Source organism: Passer montanus, unplaced genomic scaffold (genome assembly GCF_014805655.1).
Source record: "Passer montanus isolate IOZ18808 unplaced genomic scaffold, ASM1480565v1 scaffold39, whole genome shotgun sequence".
Lineage (NCBI taxonomy): Eukaryota > Metazoa > Chordata > Aves > Passeriformes > Passeridae > Passer > Passer montanus.
The window spans coordinates 4460649-4480609 of record NW_024368707.1 but is presented as its reverse complement, the minus strand read 5'-3'; the positions used below and the strand labels follow the sequence as shown (position 1 = coordinate 4480609).

At 46.2% G+C, this 19961-nt stretch overlaps 1 protein-coding gene across 1 annotated transcript in view; it reads left to right on the top strand.

Moving 5' to 3' along the window:
- Nucleotides 1–19941, top strand: part of ARHGAP31 (Rho GTPase activating protein 31) — a 60208-nt gene extending 40267 nt beyond the window's left edge. Inside the window, exons 4-12 of the mRNA XM_039717887.1 lie at nt 993–1075; nt 1688–1795; nt 3481–3626; nt 4933–5131; nt 6890–7014; nt 9409–9468; nt 10314–10934; nt 11262–11572; nt 12472–19941. Coding sequence (XP_039573821.1) covers nt 993–1075; nt 1688–1795; nt 3481–3626; nt 4933–5131; nt 6890–7014; nt 9409–9468; nt 10314–10934; nt 11262–11572; nt 12472–14925 — 4107 coding nt within the window. The 3' untranslated portion in view covers nt 14926–19941. The remainder of the gene's footprint in view (nt 1–992; nt 1076–1687; nt 1796–3480; nt 3627–4932; nt 5132–6889; nt 7015–9408; nt 9469–10313; nt 10935–11261; nt 11573–12471) is intronic.
- The last annotated feature ends 20 nt before the right edge of the window (nt 19942–19961 follow it).

The window sequence follows — 19961 nt, the reverse complement described above, 5'->3', positions numbered from 1 at the left end:
AAGGGTTGCTTCCTTCCTTTCCTCCCCTGGCAGTGCTGACATCAGTCTGGAGGCAAAGCTTGTGCTGGCGGTGTGGGTCACAGCATCTTCCTTTGAACTCGCTCCAAACTCCAGTGGCAGTCGGGTGGGTAGGAGGAGGTTCCCAGACAGTCATGCACTGTTTGAACTGGCTGGTGGCTTGTCCTCCCCCAGCACAAATATTGAAAGGGAATAGCTGAACAGATGAATGCCAATGCAGTGAACTCCTAGGAATGCTGACAAAAGCTTCTCATGGCTCTCTGAGCTCTTGGTCTGCAGAGATTTTGCTCAAGACTGAGATGTATAACTTTGATTCTGTCTAACCCTGAGCATAAGAATTTATTAATCTGCTGGGCAGGGATTCTGCTAAGCCTTCTTCCATCATGAAAGATGCAAACCCACAAAAATAATCCCCTCAGCTATGTTGTTATGACAGTCAAAATATTGTTTATTTTGAAGAATTAGGAACATGTATATCCCAAACATTCTCATAACACAGCTTGAAAAACATGTTTTAACAGGTTATTTTTGGGGGGTGTAATTGTTTTTTGCCGTTTCCATTATTTTCACTTCTCTCTTTCCCCTCTCTTTTTATTTCATCCTTCATTACTCAAGTTTAAAAAAGTGAAAAGAACCAAAAAATACCCTATGAAAAGCAAAGCAAAACAAACCAACACAAGCCAAAAAACTCCCTGTAATTTGTAATTGAAGGTCTAAGTCCTTGATTGCCCCTCTGCCATAAAAACTGACCACCATGTCTGAATGTCTGGGCATGGTGTGCTGAGACATGGAATAACAGTGCAGGAAATCTCTGCAGTGCTGGGAACACAAAGAAACTTCTTCTTCCAATAGCTCTGTAGGGTAACAAGAGAGCATTCCCTCTGAGACAGGGTGTCTCGTGTGACCCTTCTTATCCCTCTTCCTTTTCCCCTGAGTCCATTGCCAGGGTGTACTGTTTCCTTGTGTCCCTGCAGGAAGCAGTGTCACGCTTCCCCGAGGACGAGCAGCTGGCACGAATTCAAAATGTCATCCAGGAGCTGCCACCATCACATTACAGGTAAGACTGTGTCCACAGAGGTGCTGAAGATCAGCGTGGTGACCTCACCCTCATCAGGGAATATTGCCTGAAATAGCTCTAGGATTCATTTCCAGAAATCAATTTCCAAAAGCTGACTCACCATTTCCAAATCTGGCAACAATTTATCTGGCATTTAAATATCATTGAACAAACCTTTGTTAGAGACAGAACAAGGTCTCCCTGCTGCAGTCTTACCATCCTCCTTCCCCGAGTATGACCACTGTGGCACCCTTGGGCAGTGTCCTGGGTGTGGTAAGGAGATGATGATCTACTGGAGGTGCCTGAGCAAGAGCTAAGAGCTCAGCCTTTGCAGCATCCCATTCCCTCTTCCCATCTCCCGTGTTCTTTGCTCCCATCATGCTAAGGATAGTTCGGTTCATGCCCCACCCTTGGCCATCCCAGAGCTCAGCTGTTCAGGTATTCACTGCCATCCCATGCAAATGTTGATGCTGTCTCCTCTGCCCCATGGGCTCTGTTGTGCCATTGCAGACACCTGGGGAGGGGACAAGGCTGGCTCTGAGCCTCTCTGTCCCAGCAGGCAAGCACTGGTAATGTGACACATTTTTCTTTCTTTGTGTGAAACCACTGCAGAACGTTGGAATACCTGATCAAGCACCTGACTCACCTGGCTTCCTTCAGCAACATGACCAACATGCACACCAGAAACCTGGCCTTGGTGTGGGCTCCAAATCTCCTCAGGTACAGTAGAGATTCCTCTAATCCAGAGCACCATACTGAGTTCCAAGGGGAGTGGCAGCATCTGAGCCTAATGACCTGAGGGAAATGCAAATACAGGGAAAAGATGAGCAACTGAAGGGAAGAGCATAGCAAAGCAAACAGCTTTTCTTCCAGGTTGAATAATCTAAGGGTTTACTGCCAGCGTCCAAGGAAGCTTGTGGGTTTGTGTGTTTCTTATTAAAAAAAAGGTTGTTATTTGCAAGTTGAGCATAGATTTAGAAATGAGGACTTAACTCATCACTTGGGAATGTTAATGACATTTTTGATGGTGCCAATGCTTCTGCAGCAGGGCAGTGAGAGACAGCAAGGATCAGAAGGGAGAAAAACAGGGCAATAATACTAGAGACCTGTTCCCAGATCTGCTTGTGCAAAATTGAGATGAGCTTGCTGGGCTTGAAATGGCAGCCAGTGTCAGATCTCAAGACCACCACCTAGTTTTTCATGTTTGTTATGCCTGGCAGTCTGATGTGAAGAAGCCTGGATTAGATGCAAGCAGGGGTTTGGCTGCTATGTTGTAGAGCTAAGCAGAACAAGGAAAAATAGCATCTGGGAAAAAAAAAATTAAATATTTTATATCTTGTCAAAATTCCCTTTCCATCCATCCAATACCCCTGCATTTAGAGGAATGAGCTATTCAGGGCAAGTCCAGGACTGCAGTTGGGCAGGACAGCAGTGATGGCAGAGCTGTCAGGGTAGCCCTGGGCTGGCAGAGAACATTGGCTAGAGAGGTACAAGCCTGAAAAGCATGCTCTAAAGAGTTATCTCACCCTTCTGAATCCCAAAAATGGCAGAGCAAGTCCTGAAAATGAATCAAATGCTGACTCTATTGAATATCATAATTTGGGCCTTTACTACTGAGACATTTTCATTCTAGCATCTGTCCTTGTCAAAAAAAAAAAAAAAAAGAGAAGTCTGTTTTTCCTTTGCAATCTTTCATAAGTACAAGTCCCAGGAGGAAAAGAAAGGAGCAAGCAATGCAACTGCAGTCTCCTCACAGGGTTATCCTCTTGGCAATGCCCCAAGCTGTTATCTAACACACCAGTCATTAACTTTACAAAGGATCCATTGCCCAAAGATAATTTCTTCAGCAACACTTTGACATGTCAAGATAAGGAATATTCCTTTGCTGAGAGCAAGATTGAGAATGTGGGAGCACAGGGTGGGCAGAGAAGAGACTATTGGGGCACACGGAGAAGTATTGAAAAAATTGGCATGGGGAAGACCTGAGCAGGGTCTAAGAGACTTCACTGAGAGGTGATTGAAGCACTGAGTAGGGATCTAGAAGCAGCCTTTGAAAGCTCCTGTGTTGTCTTTCAGGCCCAACCTTGAAATAGCTAAACTAGGAAAAAGGGAGAAGAATGGAACTTGAGAGTCACAGTTTTACCTGCTGAAGAATGCAAAAGCCAAGTGGGGAAAATAACACATTCAGGAAAGGAAGTAGCAGAAGTGGCAAAGAAAACAGAGAAAATAATTTTTAAAAGAGTTAAAAGACAAAGAGAAAATGAGGGCCTGTGAGGGAAGGGGAGGAAGAGCAAGAGTGGGGAAATCATCTCTGTTGCCTTGCTTGCAGGAAGAAATCTGGTCTGTCCTTGCCAGGGGCTGTGTGTGGCAATGCTCACTACTGGTACCCCTCTTTCCTCATGCAGGTCAAAGGAGATTGAGGCAGTTGGCTGCAATGGGGATGCAGCTTTCCTGGAGGTGCGAGTGCAGCAGTTGGTGATCGAGTTCATCCTGAACCACGTGGATCAGATCTTCAACAACAACAGGAAAGCCAGCTCTGCAGAGAACATTGGTAGCAATCTCCCTGAGCCACTTCCCATGTCACTTGCTATGTCATTCAGCTCTCCCTTCAACTAATATTACAAGCACAGTAACCCTTGCTATCACCACAAACTTCCCCAAAGGCACCTTGGGCCCAATATCTCATTACTCCTGTCTTCTTCATCCCTATCTTCAACATTTTCTTTTTCAATACTAGTGTCCTTTAGTGTTTTCTCAGGTTGCCTCATATCTCACCTTCTGCATGATCTCATGTGGCTTACTCCTTTCCACAAAAGGAAGACCGCCTGATTGATTCTTGGTCTAAGCTTTCTCTCTAAGTCCATCAGCCACAGTTTCAGCTCTTCTGTCAGATTCCCCCAGTTACAATTCCTCATACCAATAATACCTGCCCTGCAGCCACTATTTCCACCCAAGTCAGAGGTCACACTCCCAGGCACTCCCATGAAACAAATTAATCTTGTGCTCCAAAAACTTATATCTTGTTTTTGAGAACACTTTATAAAAGAGATGTATTTTTTTCCTTGGGACATCAATAGTTTTCAGAGATGCTGATTTTGCTGTTTAGTGATGGTCTTGTTGGCAAGGACTGGGAAGTGAGAAGGCATGGATCCACAGTGACCTCACATAGTTGCAGAAATATGCACCTTCTCATTTTACACACTCAAAAGACTTCTGATACCTTCAGTACTCAGGCAGTATCCACCTTTCTGCTTTGTAGCCCTGTGCCAGCTCATTCTGCCCATCTTTACTGTAACAGGGCTTTGCCCCTGCCCCCATAAACAGACATTTTCAGTTCTCTGGGCTGTCAGTGAGACTGCTTTCTGCAGCCCTGAAATGGATTAGAAAGTTAAAGTGATGCTCATTTTAGAACAATCCCCTGTCCTGCAACAAGACAAGGAGAAAGATGTGGAAGTGAGAGAAAGAACTAGGCACTAAATTGGGATCAGCAACTGAACTGCTTCAAAACTGGGGGAGGGTGGGGGCAAAATGGAGGAAGGGAGTGAGGGAGGAGTAAAGGGAATGTGTGAATCCTGGTGGTTTTCAGAGACACCTCCTTCACACAGAAGTGTCTGCAGCAGAGGAAGCAAATCCACACCGCACAGCCTTTGGCTGGCAGGCATGGCCCCTGCTGGGAATGTACTCAGAGGGATAAGGTTGCTGGGGAGCTGAAAGGCTTATCTGACAAAAAGCCTTTCTCCCTGCACGTGCCACTTCTTTCCCCCCTCCACAGGAGATGTTCCAGTCAAATAAAGTCATGAAGCTCTTGCTCTCGTCTCTCCTCACCCCAGGCTGGAATGTATTGTCTTGTTTTTCAGAGAGTGCATCAGTTGTGAAAAGTTTGACCCTCCCCTCAGCCTCCCTGCCAATGAAACTGGTGAGCCTGGAAGAAGCCCAGGCACGGAGTCTGTCTGCATCCCATCCTGCTCGGAAGGAGAGGAGAGAGAACAGCTTGCCTGAAATTGTGCCTGTAATTGGGTCCCTCTTCCACACAGTTGTTGACCTTCCCGACAGCAAGTAAGTGCCAAGAGGAGAGTAAGCACAAATAAAAAAGTGCAGGTTCCCCAATGTGATTTGGCACGATCCTTTTGTTAACATGATACCCCCACACCTCGGCACTCATCTGAATCTACTGCCACTACACAAAGAAAATTCGGTGTCCTCAAAAGAGGCAGAGCTTCTCCTGAGAAGTATTTCAGGTGCTGGGTTCATAGCTTCTCTAGTTCTCATCTCTCCATCAGGGCAGAACCTCACAGACCTCCTGCAGGAGGAATGAATTGTTTTTGCATCCTTGTGCCAGCTCAGAAGTTGGCTAAATATGGGATGACCGTGGAGCAGGTGGGGTACAGCTCATCTATGAGTTCCACCTACTGGTGGTTGGTCCAGGGCACACCTGGTGCCACTGCCCTGCTCCAGATTCTTCATTCTCCTGGTTCCTCTGCAATTACAGCCAAGCAGCAAGGCTCATTTTCACTCCCAGCATGGAGAGATGTTTACATAGTGGCACCTATGCCACCTATGTCTATGCTAGGAGAAGAGTCTGATTTCAGCTGAGGTTGCTGCAGTGGTTGGCACAGCTGCCCAGAATAAGTATTTATCTATTGGTCTATCTAAGTGGTTAATATATAGCCACTCTACTGCCTGGTTCTGATAGATTATAGCCTCTGCAGCAGGAGGCTCATTAATCTATTGACCCAGAAAGCACCAGAACAAAGATATTTATTGGCACTTGATATATTAAAGCAAAAAGGAGTCATCTAACATAATACTGGCAAGAGGACAACCAGTTTAAGACAAAAATATGTATGTCCCTCTACAGTCTCCTCCTTTCTCTTTAAAGAGAAAAGTCCCCAAATATTAATCCCCTTTGTAGGACTGATTTGTACTTCTCTGTGTATTGATCAGAAAGAAGAGCAGAAATAAGGGGATAGAAAGCACAATGTGGAGAACAAGACAGGGAGCTAAGGGAATTCTTGCTCTGAAGGAGGGGAGATCGAAGGAGGAGTCAGAATGAGAATGAAAGTAGTGAAACAAGGATTCACAAAGAAATATGTATACAATAAAAAAAATGCATTAGGACAAGAAGCTTCTTTCTGCAAAAGCTGGGATTTCCAAAGAGACATGGGGAACTGGTGTCCCATTTCCTCTGAGGGTTATGAGAAATTGATTTAATTCCCTGAAACCTCCTCCTGGTTGGTTAGTACATTATACTTGCATATGAATATATAACACCTGTGATTAAATTAAGGTTGGCCTGAGAAGCATTAATAGCAAGTTTTCATTAAGGAATCCCTTTATTTTTGCCATAAGACATGGTTTTTAAAGCATAACTTTGTGCACTGAGAAATGGTACCAGTTCCATCAGTTCCTTGGAATTTATCATACATTGTGTCATTAAAATCTGTTAAAAAGGCAATTTTTCTTTGCTTTATTGCAGGATAGTTTGAGCCTTGATCTCTTTTCTGGAGACAAGCATGGTTGATTGCTCAATCACCGTTGCTGTAGCATGATGCCAGAACCAGCTATCTGAAGGCTTAGGTGTCTTTCCATCCATGAAATAGTTAAATCAGCAGTACAGATAAATCACTTACAGCGTGACTACTACCTATGTAGACAACAAGGGTTGGTTGTATAGCTATGCTTTAGAGTTAAAAGAGGTGTGAGAAGAAAAAATTGGAAAGTGTTGAGGGGAGACAGCTCAGAGGCCTTTGGAGAGTATTAAAATGGCAAAAGTTTCTAAGGTTTGGTGACCACCTGAGCCTTTTTTCCTTCCAGGAGGAAATTATCCACCAAGTCCAAGAAATGGAAATCAATATTTAATTTGGGCCGCTCTGGCTCAGAATCAAAGTCTAAACTGAGTCGAAATGGGAGTGTCTTTGTAAGGGCACAGAAGCTTTCTGGTAAGAACACATTTTGCAGCTGAATATTTCTCTCTGAGGCTTTCTCCTGTGTTGTTGGTAGCATGGGACAACCTGTATCCACTTTCCACTAATGTCGTAGACTTGAGATAGTCTAATGGGGTTGTGCTTGTTGCCTGGTTTCATGCACATCTCATTCTCCTGTGATGGCAAGAAACACCCTTCCAGGAGGATTGGACAGACAGCTATAGTAAATATTGTATTTTGGTACCTGATAAATAGGCTCCTGTTGTGCAGCTGTCAAATCTGGGGACTAGGAAATGCTGTGTAGGTTTGGATTAGTCCACTGTTCCAGCCCAGCCTCTGTCTCCTGAGGCTTGTTACATGGCTTTGGGTGAATGGCTGTCTTTCTAGGCTGTCTTTCCAGGTTGTCCTTCCACAAAAGGACTTTAAAAGAACCAACTGCATTCAGTATCTTTGTGAAAAACAAGGCACCAGGAGTGCCTTCAGCTTGGGCTCTAAGCACATTGAGGGAAGCCATTGCTTTTGCAGAATTTACAAGAGAAAAGTTGTGTTTTCTTCTGGCTGTAATCCCAAGTTCTAACCTCTCCTGGGCTGCAATCTCTTAAACACTCCGCTTCCTAGAAAATCACATGGCAGTGCCAGTTCCCAGTGTTAAGAAATGATGACTCAAGCTCTAAAAATCATGAACTTGACTCAAAAGTAATCACATTCTTAAAAAGAAAGCATGCCCTTTTAATTTGAATTAATAAAGAAATATTTTGCATTTATATGTTCCAGATTTTTTTAGTATCTCCAAGTCAGGGAATTATTTTCTGTAGGGAGATGAGGGTGGATTTTTTCTTTATATAATTTCATGACTTCAGGAGCTGGTGTTTGGAGGACCACTGTCTAACATTGTAAGACTTCAAATAAAACGCTTAATATTGGCAACATTAGTTACCACCACATATAAGAGAGGCTGTATTTGGATCAGGAATGAGTGTGAAGCCAAATGCTGGATCCAGGCTGGATCCCCTGCCTTCCCCATGTTTTGCATGTACAGTGTGGCCATGACAGACTTCAAAATAGCTCTCTATCCTATTTTGATCATGGGATCACCTTCTCACTTTGATAAGGAATACTCTGTCCCAAAATAGCACTTACCCAAGGAGGCCCAGGAATGATGGCAGCCCCAGTCATTGTGGAGGGTGAGCCTTGTTCCAAGGACAGTACTGAGTGACAGGGGGCTGGACATTTTCACCAGCAGGACACACAAATGCACAGCCTTGTGCAGAGTTTTCAGCACTGAAGCGGTGCCTTTCTGTGCTGCCGTGTTACATCTTTCAGTGCTCTCTGCTTACAGCCTAATGTGAGGGAGCAGATGAAGTGGCTGCTGAAACTCAGCACATGGTTTAGCACAGCTTGTGTCTGTGCACACAAATCTGTAAGTCACATAAAATGTGACTTACACAGCTCCCCATCTTGAATTCTGTTCCTTCTGGAAAGCGGAAACAGTGCTCAAGACATCACGTCTTATGAACATAAAGAGTAGCCAGAACTCCATATAAATGTAAAAAGTAGCTGGAGTTTCTCCTGTGCTCATGTGAGAGTCAGAGCCAGAAGCCTCAATTATATAAACAAATGAAGTTCAACAAGCCTGCTGACTTTCTGCTTTACCTACTTTGTGCAACTCTGTAAACAGCAAACTTTACTCCCAGACATTTTCCAGATCTCCATGGACCTTTTTTGGGCTGCCAGAGACTAACTTGTCTTCCTTGCCAGCTACATTTCCCCACCTCCCTTCCCTTTACAGAGCAGTAACAGTTACAAGCTTCCAAAACCTCTCAGGAACAGACCTGTAGAGTGTATAGTAACAAAGGACAGCTTGTTTCTGGACAAGCAAGTCCAGTGAGGATGGCCAGCAAAATAGGTCACTCACTGCCCTCAGAAATTTCCCAGAGTTCTTGCTGGAGGCAGGGTATGCTCACATCAGCAAAAGAGCTGGGAGTGCAACGTAAAAATAACCCAACATTTGCTATCAGGAATGAGAGGTGATAAGGCATTTATGTCAATTTAGTTAAAAAGTCCCCCACAGCCAATAGCCTGACTGAGTCGGGCAGGGGAGTGGCACATGACAGCTTTGGGGATGCTTAACTGCTTCAGAGTGGAGGTGGTGTTGACTGGCTGGGTTAAGTATAGCTCTCCACATGTCCAGCAGGTGCAAAGCTGTTGTTAGCACTAGCAGATCCCCAGCTGTGTGGACAAGTGTTGTGGGTAATAAGCCATGTGGTGTAGATACATGGGGGAATGCTTGGAAATGGAAAATGTCTGCCTGGCATGCCTGTCTATATGTATGCAGCCTTTGATCTTTATAGGCTGAAGCCTGCAAAGCCACAGGATCTGATACCTGCTTCTAAAAATCTTTTTCCACAGAAAAAGCAACTATCCGGCCTGCAAAGAGCATGGACTCGTTGTGTTCCCTGCCAGTGGAAGGTGAGACATCCATAGCCTGCCTGTACTGTCAGGGGGAAGGATTGCAGCTCTGCATTTTCAGCAGCATGGATCACAGAATCACAGAATGGTTTGGGTTGAAAGGGACTTTAGAAATCTCCTAGCTCCAAATCCCCTGCCACAGGCAGGGACACCTTCCACTATGCCAGGTGGTACCAGCACTTGAGCAAGCCTTGAATGCTTCCAGGGATGGGGTGTCCACAGCTTCTGTGGACAGCCTGTTCCAGTGTCTCACCACCCTTGATGGATGAGCAGTCTGTGCCTATCTCATCGTGTTTTGTATCTTTGTGTACTTATGCCATGGCTGCTGACATGTGCCCCACCTCTGTGTGCGTGCATTTTTGACTCTTTTCTGTGTTGTTTATCTCAGTGCATCCATGTGAGAGTTACCACTGTGTTTAGCTGCACCTTTATTGGCAGTTGGACTGCTTTGGTTTTTTTCTTGGTTATTCTGGGCACAAAAATCCCATTTGTAGGTGAAAAAGGCCTACAAAAAGGTGACAAAGCGTGGTGTGTGCATTGTGGGCACTATGTGATAGCCATAGACTTGGCTGCATCTGATGGAGAAGGGTGTCTAATAAAAGTCTGAGCTGATTTCCACTGCTGGGCATTCAGTCCAGTGCTATCTGCCTGTTTTGAAGAAAGCCCTAGGGCTAGAGCGTAGAAAGCCTTCAGTGCCACTTGTCTCCATCTCACATCTGGGGAGATGTGAGTGTTCAGCAGGGCAGGACTTATCCCTGGAGGGATGGAGGAGGGCTTCTCACAAAGGAAGTTTGTTTGCTAGTTCTCTGCTTCCCACTGACTTGCTCCTATGTTCCTGTCTCTAGGGGAGGATGACAAAAGCAGGTTCAAACGGTCCGTGACTACTGGAGGATTCTTTGTTCCCACCAAGATACGGACAGGAGGCACAGGCAGCTCATATGACCTCAGCAAGGAGAATGAGTGGGAGCGGGAAGGATCTGCCATGGGGGCCAGAGGAAGTTCAGAGCTGGGTGGGGAAAGAGGTCTTCCCCGGACACCGCAGGTGAAGTCAGCCCCCGAGCAGCTGAAGGTTTTCCGGGTAGCAGAGGATGCTGAAAACGAGCAGACTTCAGCCAAAGGAGTGCTCATGTTCTACACCTCTGAAACAGCCACTAAGTCAGGCTTCCCAAGCAGCCTCTTTCCCTTGGAGGCCTCTCCTCATCACCAGAGGAAAGCCCTGAACATCTCGGAGCCATTTGCTGTCTCTGTCCCGCTGAGGGTATCGGCAGTCATCAGCACCAACAGCACACCCTGCCGCCTGCCCACCAAGGAGAAGCATTCCCTTTCTAGTCTAGAGGAGCTGTCTTCTCTGGTGGAGAGCACGAGCCCCTCTGCTCTGGAGCCAGGGACCCACACAAGGACAGAGCAGGCAGCGGAGCGCAAGGAGAAACAGCCAGGGCCAACTCTGCCATTGCCAGCATCCAGAGGTAAGTTGTGTTAAGGAGGGGGGTATGGATCCTCAGCTGGGCTGCTGGAAGTTACCTGCAGCTTGGTGGTGTGGAGGTTTCTCCAGCTTGAGCTTGTGGCAGGAAAGAAACTAACCTATAGCTGGGTGGGTGTTGATAGCAGGTCAGGGTGGTGCTTGTTGCAGTAAGGAGCCTGGGTAGGTGGGTGACCTCGCAGAAACGTCTGGTTGTGCCTGGAGGGAGCTCTCTAGCTTTGTTAGTTGGTGTTGGCTCTTGGCAGCACTGCTTTGTCCCAGGGCACAAGTTTTGCGTCTCAAGTAGTTACATTAGTTCATGTTTCTGATCCAGGCTCTCATCCTGAGGAGATGGTGGCAGCTGGGAAACCTGAGTCCCTAGAAATGCCACAGCCAGGAGCAGAAAATCAGGAGACATGTGGGCAAAGCAGCTGCACAAGCAGCACCAGCGGCCCCCAGCAGTCCTCAGAGCAGAGTCCCACTTTGGAACAAACACCAGCTTCAGAGTTCCATAAGGGACCACTCCCAGCAGACAAAGCAGAGCAAGGACAGCTCAAGATGAAGGAAGTCTCCTCAGAAAGCAGCTGTGACCAACAGGAGATTGAGATGGCTAAGACAGAAGAAGGATCACGCCTAAGAGACGTGGTAAGGAAAAGGCATGAGAAAGGTGGGGGACCATGTTGTGGTAGTGACTGGGAGGTTGTTTAAAGTTTCATTGTGTGTCTGTAGTTGTGAAAACTACATCTGTAAGTTAGGCCAAGCAGCACCAATAATTGACCATGAACTGATTTATTTCACTTCTGTGAAATCACCATGTGGTGATTTACCTTTATGTAATTACCTACTGTCCCCTTTTGGTCATCTTTTCCTGTAACTGTAGAACTTCAGTCTGTACCATCTGTCTGCTCTGAGACTCTCCAGATGTGAGACTGTCCGGATGTCTGAACATTTTGACCCGTGGTGTCTGAATTCCCCTTCTATTTTTGCTGTCCCATTTGTCCTGGACAGCCTGAACAGTCCTTTTTACTCCCATTCTCTACACACAATTTTATTTTTTTAATTTTTACTATTTTTTGCCTTCTCTTTATCTCTAGCAAAGCCTTTCTACCAAGTTTCTTACAGCGATACTCATCTCTGGACAGCTATTTAAAGATCTGTTGGCATATCTCCTTGAATAGATTATTCATTCGAGTTTGTGTGCAGTTTGGGAATGCATATTCTCTGGCAAGGCCAAGCGAGCCTGAATGGGAATTGCTGAGAAATGGGCTGGAACATTCCATCTACTCATTCAGCTCACTATTTCAGTATGTCTGTCCAGGCCTCCTTTTTGGCTGCACCTCAGACCTTCTCCACCATAAACCCACTTGTTTATAGATGTATTCTCTTCCTTGAACTGGTAGCAGTCTGTGTGTCTGTGTTTCTGTACCCATGAGCCTGCTCATTCAGGAGCCTGGCTATTCTAGGAGGGCTGTTTGGGGAAAATGGAGGGGTGTTTACTGGGAAGTTGTGAGCTCCCAGGTGATGGCATTTTTTCTGTTTTTCAGACTGAGGAGGACCCAGCGAATGCCCTTCTAGAACCGCTGTGGCCAGAGATACAGCAGGAACTGAAAATCATTGAACCTGAAGAGGAGCTCTTGCTCTTGCCAGCAGCTGTTCCCAAGACAAGTCCAATTTCCGAATCCTCCTCTACAGAACAAACAGATAGTCTTTGCTCTGGCCCAGGGCAGAGTCCAACACTTGCTGAGCAGAAATCTGAAAGCAGAGCATCACAGATAACTCAGGTGCCTTTATTTGGTGCCAGTGGCATGGAGCAACAAGACAGCCTCCCCAGCCTCCAGTCTGATGCAGTTGCAGAGCAGAGTGGTGCTTCAGCCCTACCCAAACTGGGCACTCTTCCCACGGGCTCAGCCACCCCAAAGAACCACCAGTCAATAGTAGAGAGCAGGAGTGAATGTCTCACTCCTACCCCAGACTGGAAGCTTCATGGTCAATCAGAATTTAGTGAGACTGCCACTAGTGATGGATTATCTTGTTCCAAAGGAGCATGTCCAGAATCAGGGAAAGACAAAGATGGCACTTACCAGCTCCAGAGGGAAAAGGATGGTCTTACCAGAGTCCAGACTCAGAGGGAGAAACATGAGATAATGACTACTGATGAGAGGGACACATTCTCCTCCAAGGCACTGAGTGGAGCTGGAATGCAGGAGGTGAAGGAAGGCAATGCTGTTAGCAGAACCCAGGATGCTGCTGACCAGGATGATGAGGATGCCTGGACAGATAATGTACAGAGCTTAGAACTTGTGGAGCCTTGGGAAGATCACCAGTGGGTTACAAGCCCTCTCCATTCCCCCACCTTTAAGGACATTCAGGAGAAGATGGCCCAGGAGATTCACCCACAGAGCCAGAGAGCAGAGACAAGCCTTTCTCTCAGGCCGCGGTTCAGTCGCAGCCTCTCCCTGGACAGTAAAGACACAGTGCTGAGTCTGTGGACTACCCCATTCTCTTTCATAGATGCCACTGACCAGCAGCAGCCATGCAGTGACATTCTACATTCAGTGACATGTGAGCTGTCCAAAACACAACCCATGTCTACTTTGGGCAAAGCGATGCAAGATGAGAATGGCCCAAGTCCTCCAGAAGAACCTTCAAAACCTGAGTATCCCCTTATCAGGGAGAAAGCACCAGGTGAGAAAGCAGGACCCTCCAGGGTCTCTCTTTTGGAGACAGAGGGAAAGAAATTGCATGTGAGCAAAGAAAACCCTTGGAGCCCAAAGCTTGAGTTGTCTTTGCCATACCAAAATAGCCCAAGCAGTTCTTCAGAGGCTAAGAAAACAAAGGAGGAGTTATCCATCTCTCAGGACACTGCCCTGGGAGGAGAGACTCTCACCAAAGCATTGTGTTCTGCTGCTGAGTCACAGCTGAATAATAAAGGTGAAGAAACACCTCGCAAGGTAAAGACCAGGCCTTCATCCCTCAACTTGGATTCACTCCTCCCAGCCCCAGATTTCTTCACATTTGAGAGCCTGTCCATGCCATCTGCCCCTGGGAACCTCCTGTATGGGCAGAAGGAAGTAAAAAGCAGTGATTCTGTTCCATCCCTACCTACACACTGCCCTGCTGCCACTAGGGGTGTTCCCTGGGGGTCTCGTTTCAATGCCCCCGTGGATCTAGACTTGGATTACCTGGCAGTGGCCCACGCCACCACCGGCCGTCGTAACTCTGCCCCTGTCAGTGTGTCAGCAGTCAGGACCTCCTTCATGATTAAGATGTGCCAGGCTAGAGCAGTGCCCGTGATACCACCCAAGATTCAGTACACCCAGATCCCCCAGCCCCTGCAGGCTCAGAACACTGCTCCAGCCACTGAGAAGAAGGAATCAGAAGCCAAGCAGGCCATCAGGCAAGCTCCACGGGTGGCATGGAGCCACCTGGAGGCCCCCAAGAGCCCGCTGACAGAGAAGAAAGCCAAAGCAGAGAAAGAAAACAGTGACCCTGCTCAAAAAGACTCAGCCTGCCCTTGGCATGGCAGCCTGGGCTCTCCACTGGAGCCGTCTCAGTCCAGCCATCACCCTGCTCTGGATGCCCCTGTTCTGCGCCGAAAGCGCACCTCTGGCGGGGAGACAGCTGGAGATAACCCACAGTCTTCAAAGATAGAGCGGCCATCAGGGTTCTCCAAACCCTCCTACAGATCTAGGCCGGGGAGGCCCCAGAGTCTGATTCTCTTCAGTCCCCCTTTCCCCATCATGGACCACCCCACGTGCTCAGCAGACTCCAGGGTACTGTTGTCACCCATCAGGAGCCCCACGCAGAGCACCTCGCTGAGCCCCATTTGTGGCGATCTGTCCGACCCTGCGCGGACAGCGCCTGAGGGGGTGACGCTGAGGAACAAAATGACCATCCCCAAGAACGGCCAGAGACTGGAGACCTCTACCAGCTGCTTCTACCAGCCCCAGAGGCGCTCTGTCATTCTGGATGGACGAAGTGGGAGGCAGATTGAGTAGCAGCTGCTCCTCCTATTCCTTTTCTGTGATGGTTGGAATGGGAGTGTCCAAGACCAACTCTGTTGCCATTTTGCTGTTGTTAAAACTATTCTGTGCAAGATGGACCTGAATCCTTTATGGTTTCCTGCAAAGCTTTTGCTATGGAAGGTCATGGTATCTTTGTCTTGCTTTTCATTCCCCTTGTTACTCCTGCCTAGTTCCTCGCGGTCTGTTTTTTTTTTATGGTAAGCCAGTCCCAGGGAACTTGCATTTCTCACACCTGTTCTCTAACAAGCCCTGTGAAAGTCTCATCCTCCCTATGGAAAAAAGGAAAGGTAAATCTCTGTATAATTACAATTTAGAGCTGAGAGGAAACATTGTTACAAGACACTGCAGCTCAGGGTGTAGGGGCACAACATCTGCTGAGGAGGTAAGTCCAGATGTTTGGGAACTCCTACCATTGTTTCCCAGACACCAATGAAGGACTTTCTGATTTATGTAGTGTAAATAAACAGTGCAGGAGGCTGGGGATAGCTGAAGAGGAAGGTTCAGCTGGCATGAGCAAGTCACACAGGGCATGAGACACCCAAGGATGTTCCAGTGATAAACATACAACCTGAAGACGCTGCCTCCAGCTCTCTTCTTGCATCACAGATGTGCTCTTTCCAGCATGTGCAAGGGCTGGAATGAAAGCAGCTGGACAGGAAATGCCTAGTTGTTCTTTCAGTCTTCCAGGTCTTGCTCACTGAGTGCTCAGTCTCTCCTTGCTTGGGCACACAAGATGGGTGTGGCTGAGGAATGGGTGTGCAGCTGGCTGCCCAGCAGTAGAGACCCCTCAGGCTGAAAGCAGTGAAAGCCAAGGCAAGGTCACACCAAAGGCCAGTATCAACTATTTTCATCATGCTTAAAGCCAGATGACACCTCTGCAGCTGTCTCCAGCTGAGCTCCACACTGCCAACAGCAGACAAAACCAAGATGATCTTATCTCCACATCCTTGGGCTATTGCCCTCTTGCACCCTGACGGACATATCTTTGACCCTTGGTCTTTCATTGCCACTGTGTGGCATGTCCCCAGGTGCTTCTTCTCCGTTTAAATTTCCTCTCCTATGATTTTACACTGTTTCTTTGAGAGTGTGGCTGGTTGCCACCTCCCTGGACCTCAGTGCTTTCAGATTGATTAAGAGTATGGTAAAGAGGATGATTTGTGGGACTGCAGAACAGATCATGAACAAGTCCTGAGAGGGATATTTGAAGTGAATTAAACTCTCTCCTGAAGGAAACATTAATGTTACAGGCAAATACGTGTTCAGATATGCAACAGCTGCCATGGGAATAGAATTAAAGCTTCCTTTATAAAGCCTCTAACTCTGCATTCACCACAGGCTCATCTGTTGCCTGATCTATGACTGTGGGTGATGGTAAAGTCAGGTACAGCCTGTGCTGTCTCTGCAATTTAAGTGTCACTGGTGACTAGAGAGGAGACAGGAACACAGGTGTTGCTGCCAGCACTGAGATTGTCCCTGTAATGTGCTTGCAGGGGCCATCATTCCTGGAGATGTCTGAGTCTGCAGGCCCTCAGGTGGGTGTGATGGGCTATAGTTTAAGCAGTAAACTGTCAGGAAGTGCTATAGCCGCCACAATGAGTGTCAGCCAGAATTTCCCAAAAGATGTGTGTTTAGGGCTTTTTTTTATGTAGTACTGGCAATTTCCAGTGGTTAGTAAACTCAACCCATGAGCTCCTAGTCTGTACAGACTGTGTCACTTTATTAGTGCCATTGTGGCTGGAGGGCCCAGAGCCCACCCCCATGCAGTGCTTTCTCTGAACTCTTTCATTGCTAAAGGAGAGATATGCTGGACTATTTTTGAGAAGTTATGGATCCACAAATGCAAGGAATATATCTTCAGCAGAATTTTCTCCTTCCATTTCCAAAGGGAATGTTAAAAACAAGAGGGCTTTTCCTTGTCACGAGCTGCAGTCTTTGATCCTCCGCACTGCACTCTTTATTTGTGTACAGTACCACATGGGAACAGAGCATAGAACTAAGTCTATGCTGTCAGTTTTTTTAAGGGAGATTATTAAACCAGATGAGAGCCTGGAGTTCTTGTTTGGGTCCATGTTCTTTCACAGGCAGCAGCCTATGCTTTACCTGGGCAAGCTGTGGACAGCAGGCCCAGAATATGCAGCTTCATGACAATTGTATTATTCTACTCCCAGACCATAATATGCCTGTGCAGCCTCTTATTAAAACTAGGGAATTTCCAGTCCTTCATGCTCCTCATAGTTAGCACAGCTCCACACTGCACATACATGTCGCTGCCTCATGAGAAAGCTTTTAATCACCATGGCTGGGTTAATGACAAAGGGAAGGTGTGATACAAGGTATTGTGGTAAGGCTTTAGAGGAAGTAAAAGTTGTGGAAATGATGCCCAGGTTTTTTGGCATCAACAAAAGAGTTTACTTTGGACAAGGACTTATAGTCTCTCAGGTCCTAGAAGTTTTGACTGCCAAGGCAGCTGGAAGGGAGCTAAAGAAGCTCACAAAGTAATGCATCAGAAGGAAAAGAAAATGTGATGAAACCTTGGCATGCTGCAACCATTTTTTTCACCTCCTTATTCTCATATAAGCTGATCTATGAACAAGAAATGAGGTCTGGCAATTTGTATATAATACACTGTCTCAACTCTTAACAGCATTCCTGTAAGTAATAGCACTTTTGGCATAAGTGGTGAAACTCCTGCAAGAGAAAATTATTAGAAATCTTTACTTGATATTAAAGATCAGCCTCAACTAAGATCTGTATCCAGACTATACTTTTTAAGGATGTTTCAGAATTTGAACTCAGATCTGGGTCCTGGATTGTAATTAAGCAGAGATGCTGCAATGGTATCTCTATTTTGTAGCTTGATCCCATTGCTTAGCTACAATTTAATCTCCAGCCTTCAGCTGATCTATCCAGAACAGTTAAAATAAAGCCCCAGTCCTGCAGAGATGAAAGCATGTTCTTAGTTGCAAGGTGCCCTGTTGTTCTCAGCTCCAGATTCAGCCTTCTGCAGAGTCTGTAAAGTTTGATGATGGATCCATGCTGATACTGGTACCTGCAATCAGCTTGAAGGACCAGAGCTGGGAATTGGACAGGGCCAGAAAGGAGATGCCACCTCCCATTAAACGGTGCTGGCTGGATGGCAGGAGATTCCTGAGATCCAGCTTTACTAAGCTATCCCCAATGTCAGTTTCAGGATCAGACCTGATCTCTTCAAGAAAGGATTTTCTTCTTTCTTGTGTTTTTTCTCCTTGGTTTTGGGATTGGTTTTTATTGGTTTTCTTTGTTTGTTTGTTTGAGGTTTTGTTTCTGTTTTTCCTTCGTTTATCTGTGAAGCATTATGAAGAAGGGTAGATTGGATTTATGGGACATGAGTCTGGCCCAGGTGAGCAAGCTGGTTTTTCTTGGCATTATTGAAAGGACATTCCTAAATAGACTGGCTCATCATCTGCAGCTCCACAAGGATCACTTCAGAGACTCTGCAGTACATTTGAATTCTCCTGGGACTGTGAAAAGTAAAGGCTGTTGCCCCGTTTGCAGATGGCCCTAGTATCAGACTTGACAAAGTATCACCAGCATGTGTTGTTTGTGGGCTTTTACGAGTGGAAGAAGAGTGAGTAAATTTCATTTATTCTTCCCATGTAGTCAGAGGGTTGGTGCAGCTTCTCTTAAATGTAGCTCAGAGTGAAATGGCTGAGCTGGCAAAGGTGAAAGGAGGGACATGGATAATGTTAGCTCATGTGGGAGCTGCCTCACTGGCAGGAGAGTAAACAGAAAATAATTTACCTTATAAACCCCAGTCCTCTGGGCTGTCCATCTCATGCTATCACTGTAGAATGACTGAAGTACTTATTTTTTCACCTTTAGAGCTTCAGAGGAACTTAAGTCTGTATTAAAGAGCATCCATGAAGTCTGCAACATTTCCCCTCATCCAACATCCAAATGGTGCAATCAAAATATTTTTTCTTTCTTTATGGATTCTGAAACACCTGTAATGGTGAATATTTAAAAATAAAAGATCATTCTATGTAAATGTATTAAAAAAAGGAAATGTAATTAACATGAAGGAATTGCCTAAATAGTATTTTACACATCTGTGAAACTTGGGCTGATGCATGGAACTGATTTCTGCTGCTACGTTTGCAGCACTGACAGTGTGAGATCAAGTGGCTTTTTGCCCACAGAGTAGCTAATTAGTTCTGGTTAATCTGTGGTGGGCAGAGGCCTGAATGTGCCTTGCTGAGAAGGATCATGTCCTGGGAAAGTGGGGACAAGACCAGGGGAGACCAGAGTTCAAGGGCTGATTTAGCTTTCCACCACAAGCTTCTCCCCAGGCCTTGAAAATGCAAACAATCTACTGAAGCATATACAACCTTCAGGCATGCCCAGGTTTTTCAGTTGTCCTTTTTGCTTCTCTCCATCTCTGGAAAAAAAAAAAAGAATAAAAATCTCTAGGGATGGGGAAGAAGCTGCAGCTGCTCCCGGTTCTGTTTAACCTTTGCTTGCTCCTAACTGATGTAAAGGCTTACTGGTGATAACTAATTCTGCTCCAAGCAAGGAATGGAAAACTTCCCATTGACTTTGACTGGAGATGGAGTAGGACTTGAACAGCCCTAGAAAGGATGGATGGCAGAAGGCAAGAACTTTCTGAGGGCTCCAGAGAGCAGTCCAGACCTTGGATCTTGTGCTTGCAGACACTAGTCTCCTTTGAATATATTTGCTGCCAGGTCAAGAAAAGGGCTGGAAGCTGGACACTATGAAGAGGACTGTCTCCATCCCACTGGCCCTGGTTTTGTGATTATTTTTCCTGCTAGCTCTGATGAATTGCCGTTTTGTTAAGCTTTTTTCTCTGTGTGGACTTGCCTGCCTCTGTGCGTGATTGTTAAAAAAAAAAGAAAGGAAGAAAGAAAACAACAGCCACAAAAGAAAGATGTTTTGCCAGGTCTCAGCCATGAGATTAAACTGGAGTTTTTATAAAAACAGATCTGTGCCCTAGTGATGTGTGGAACATCTCA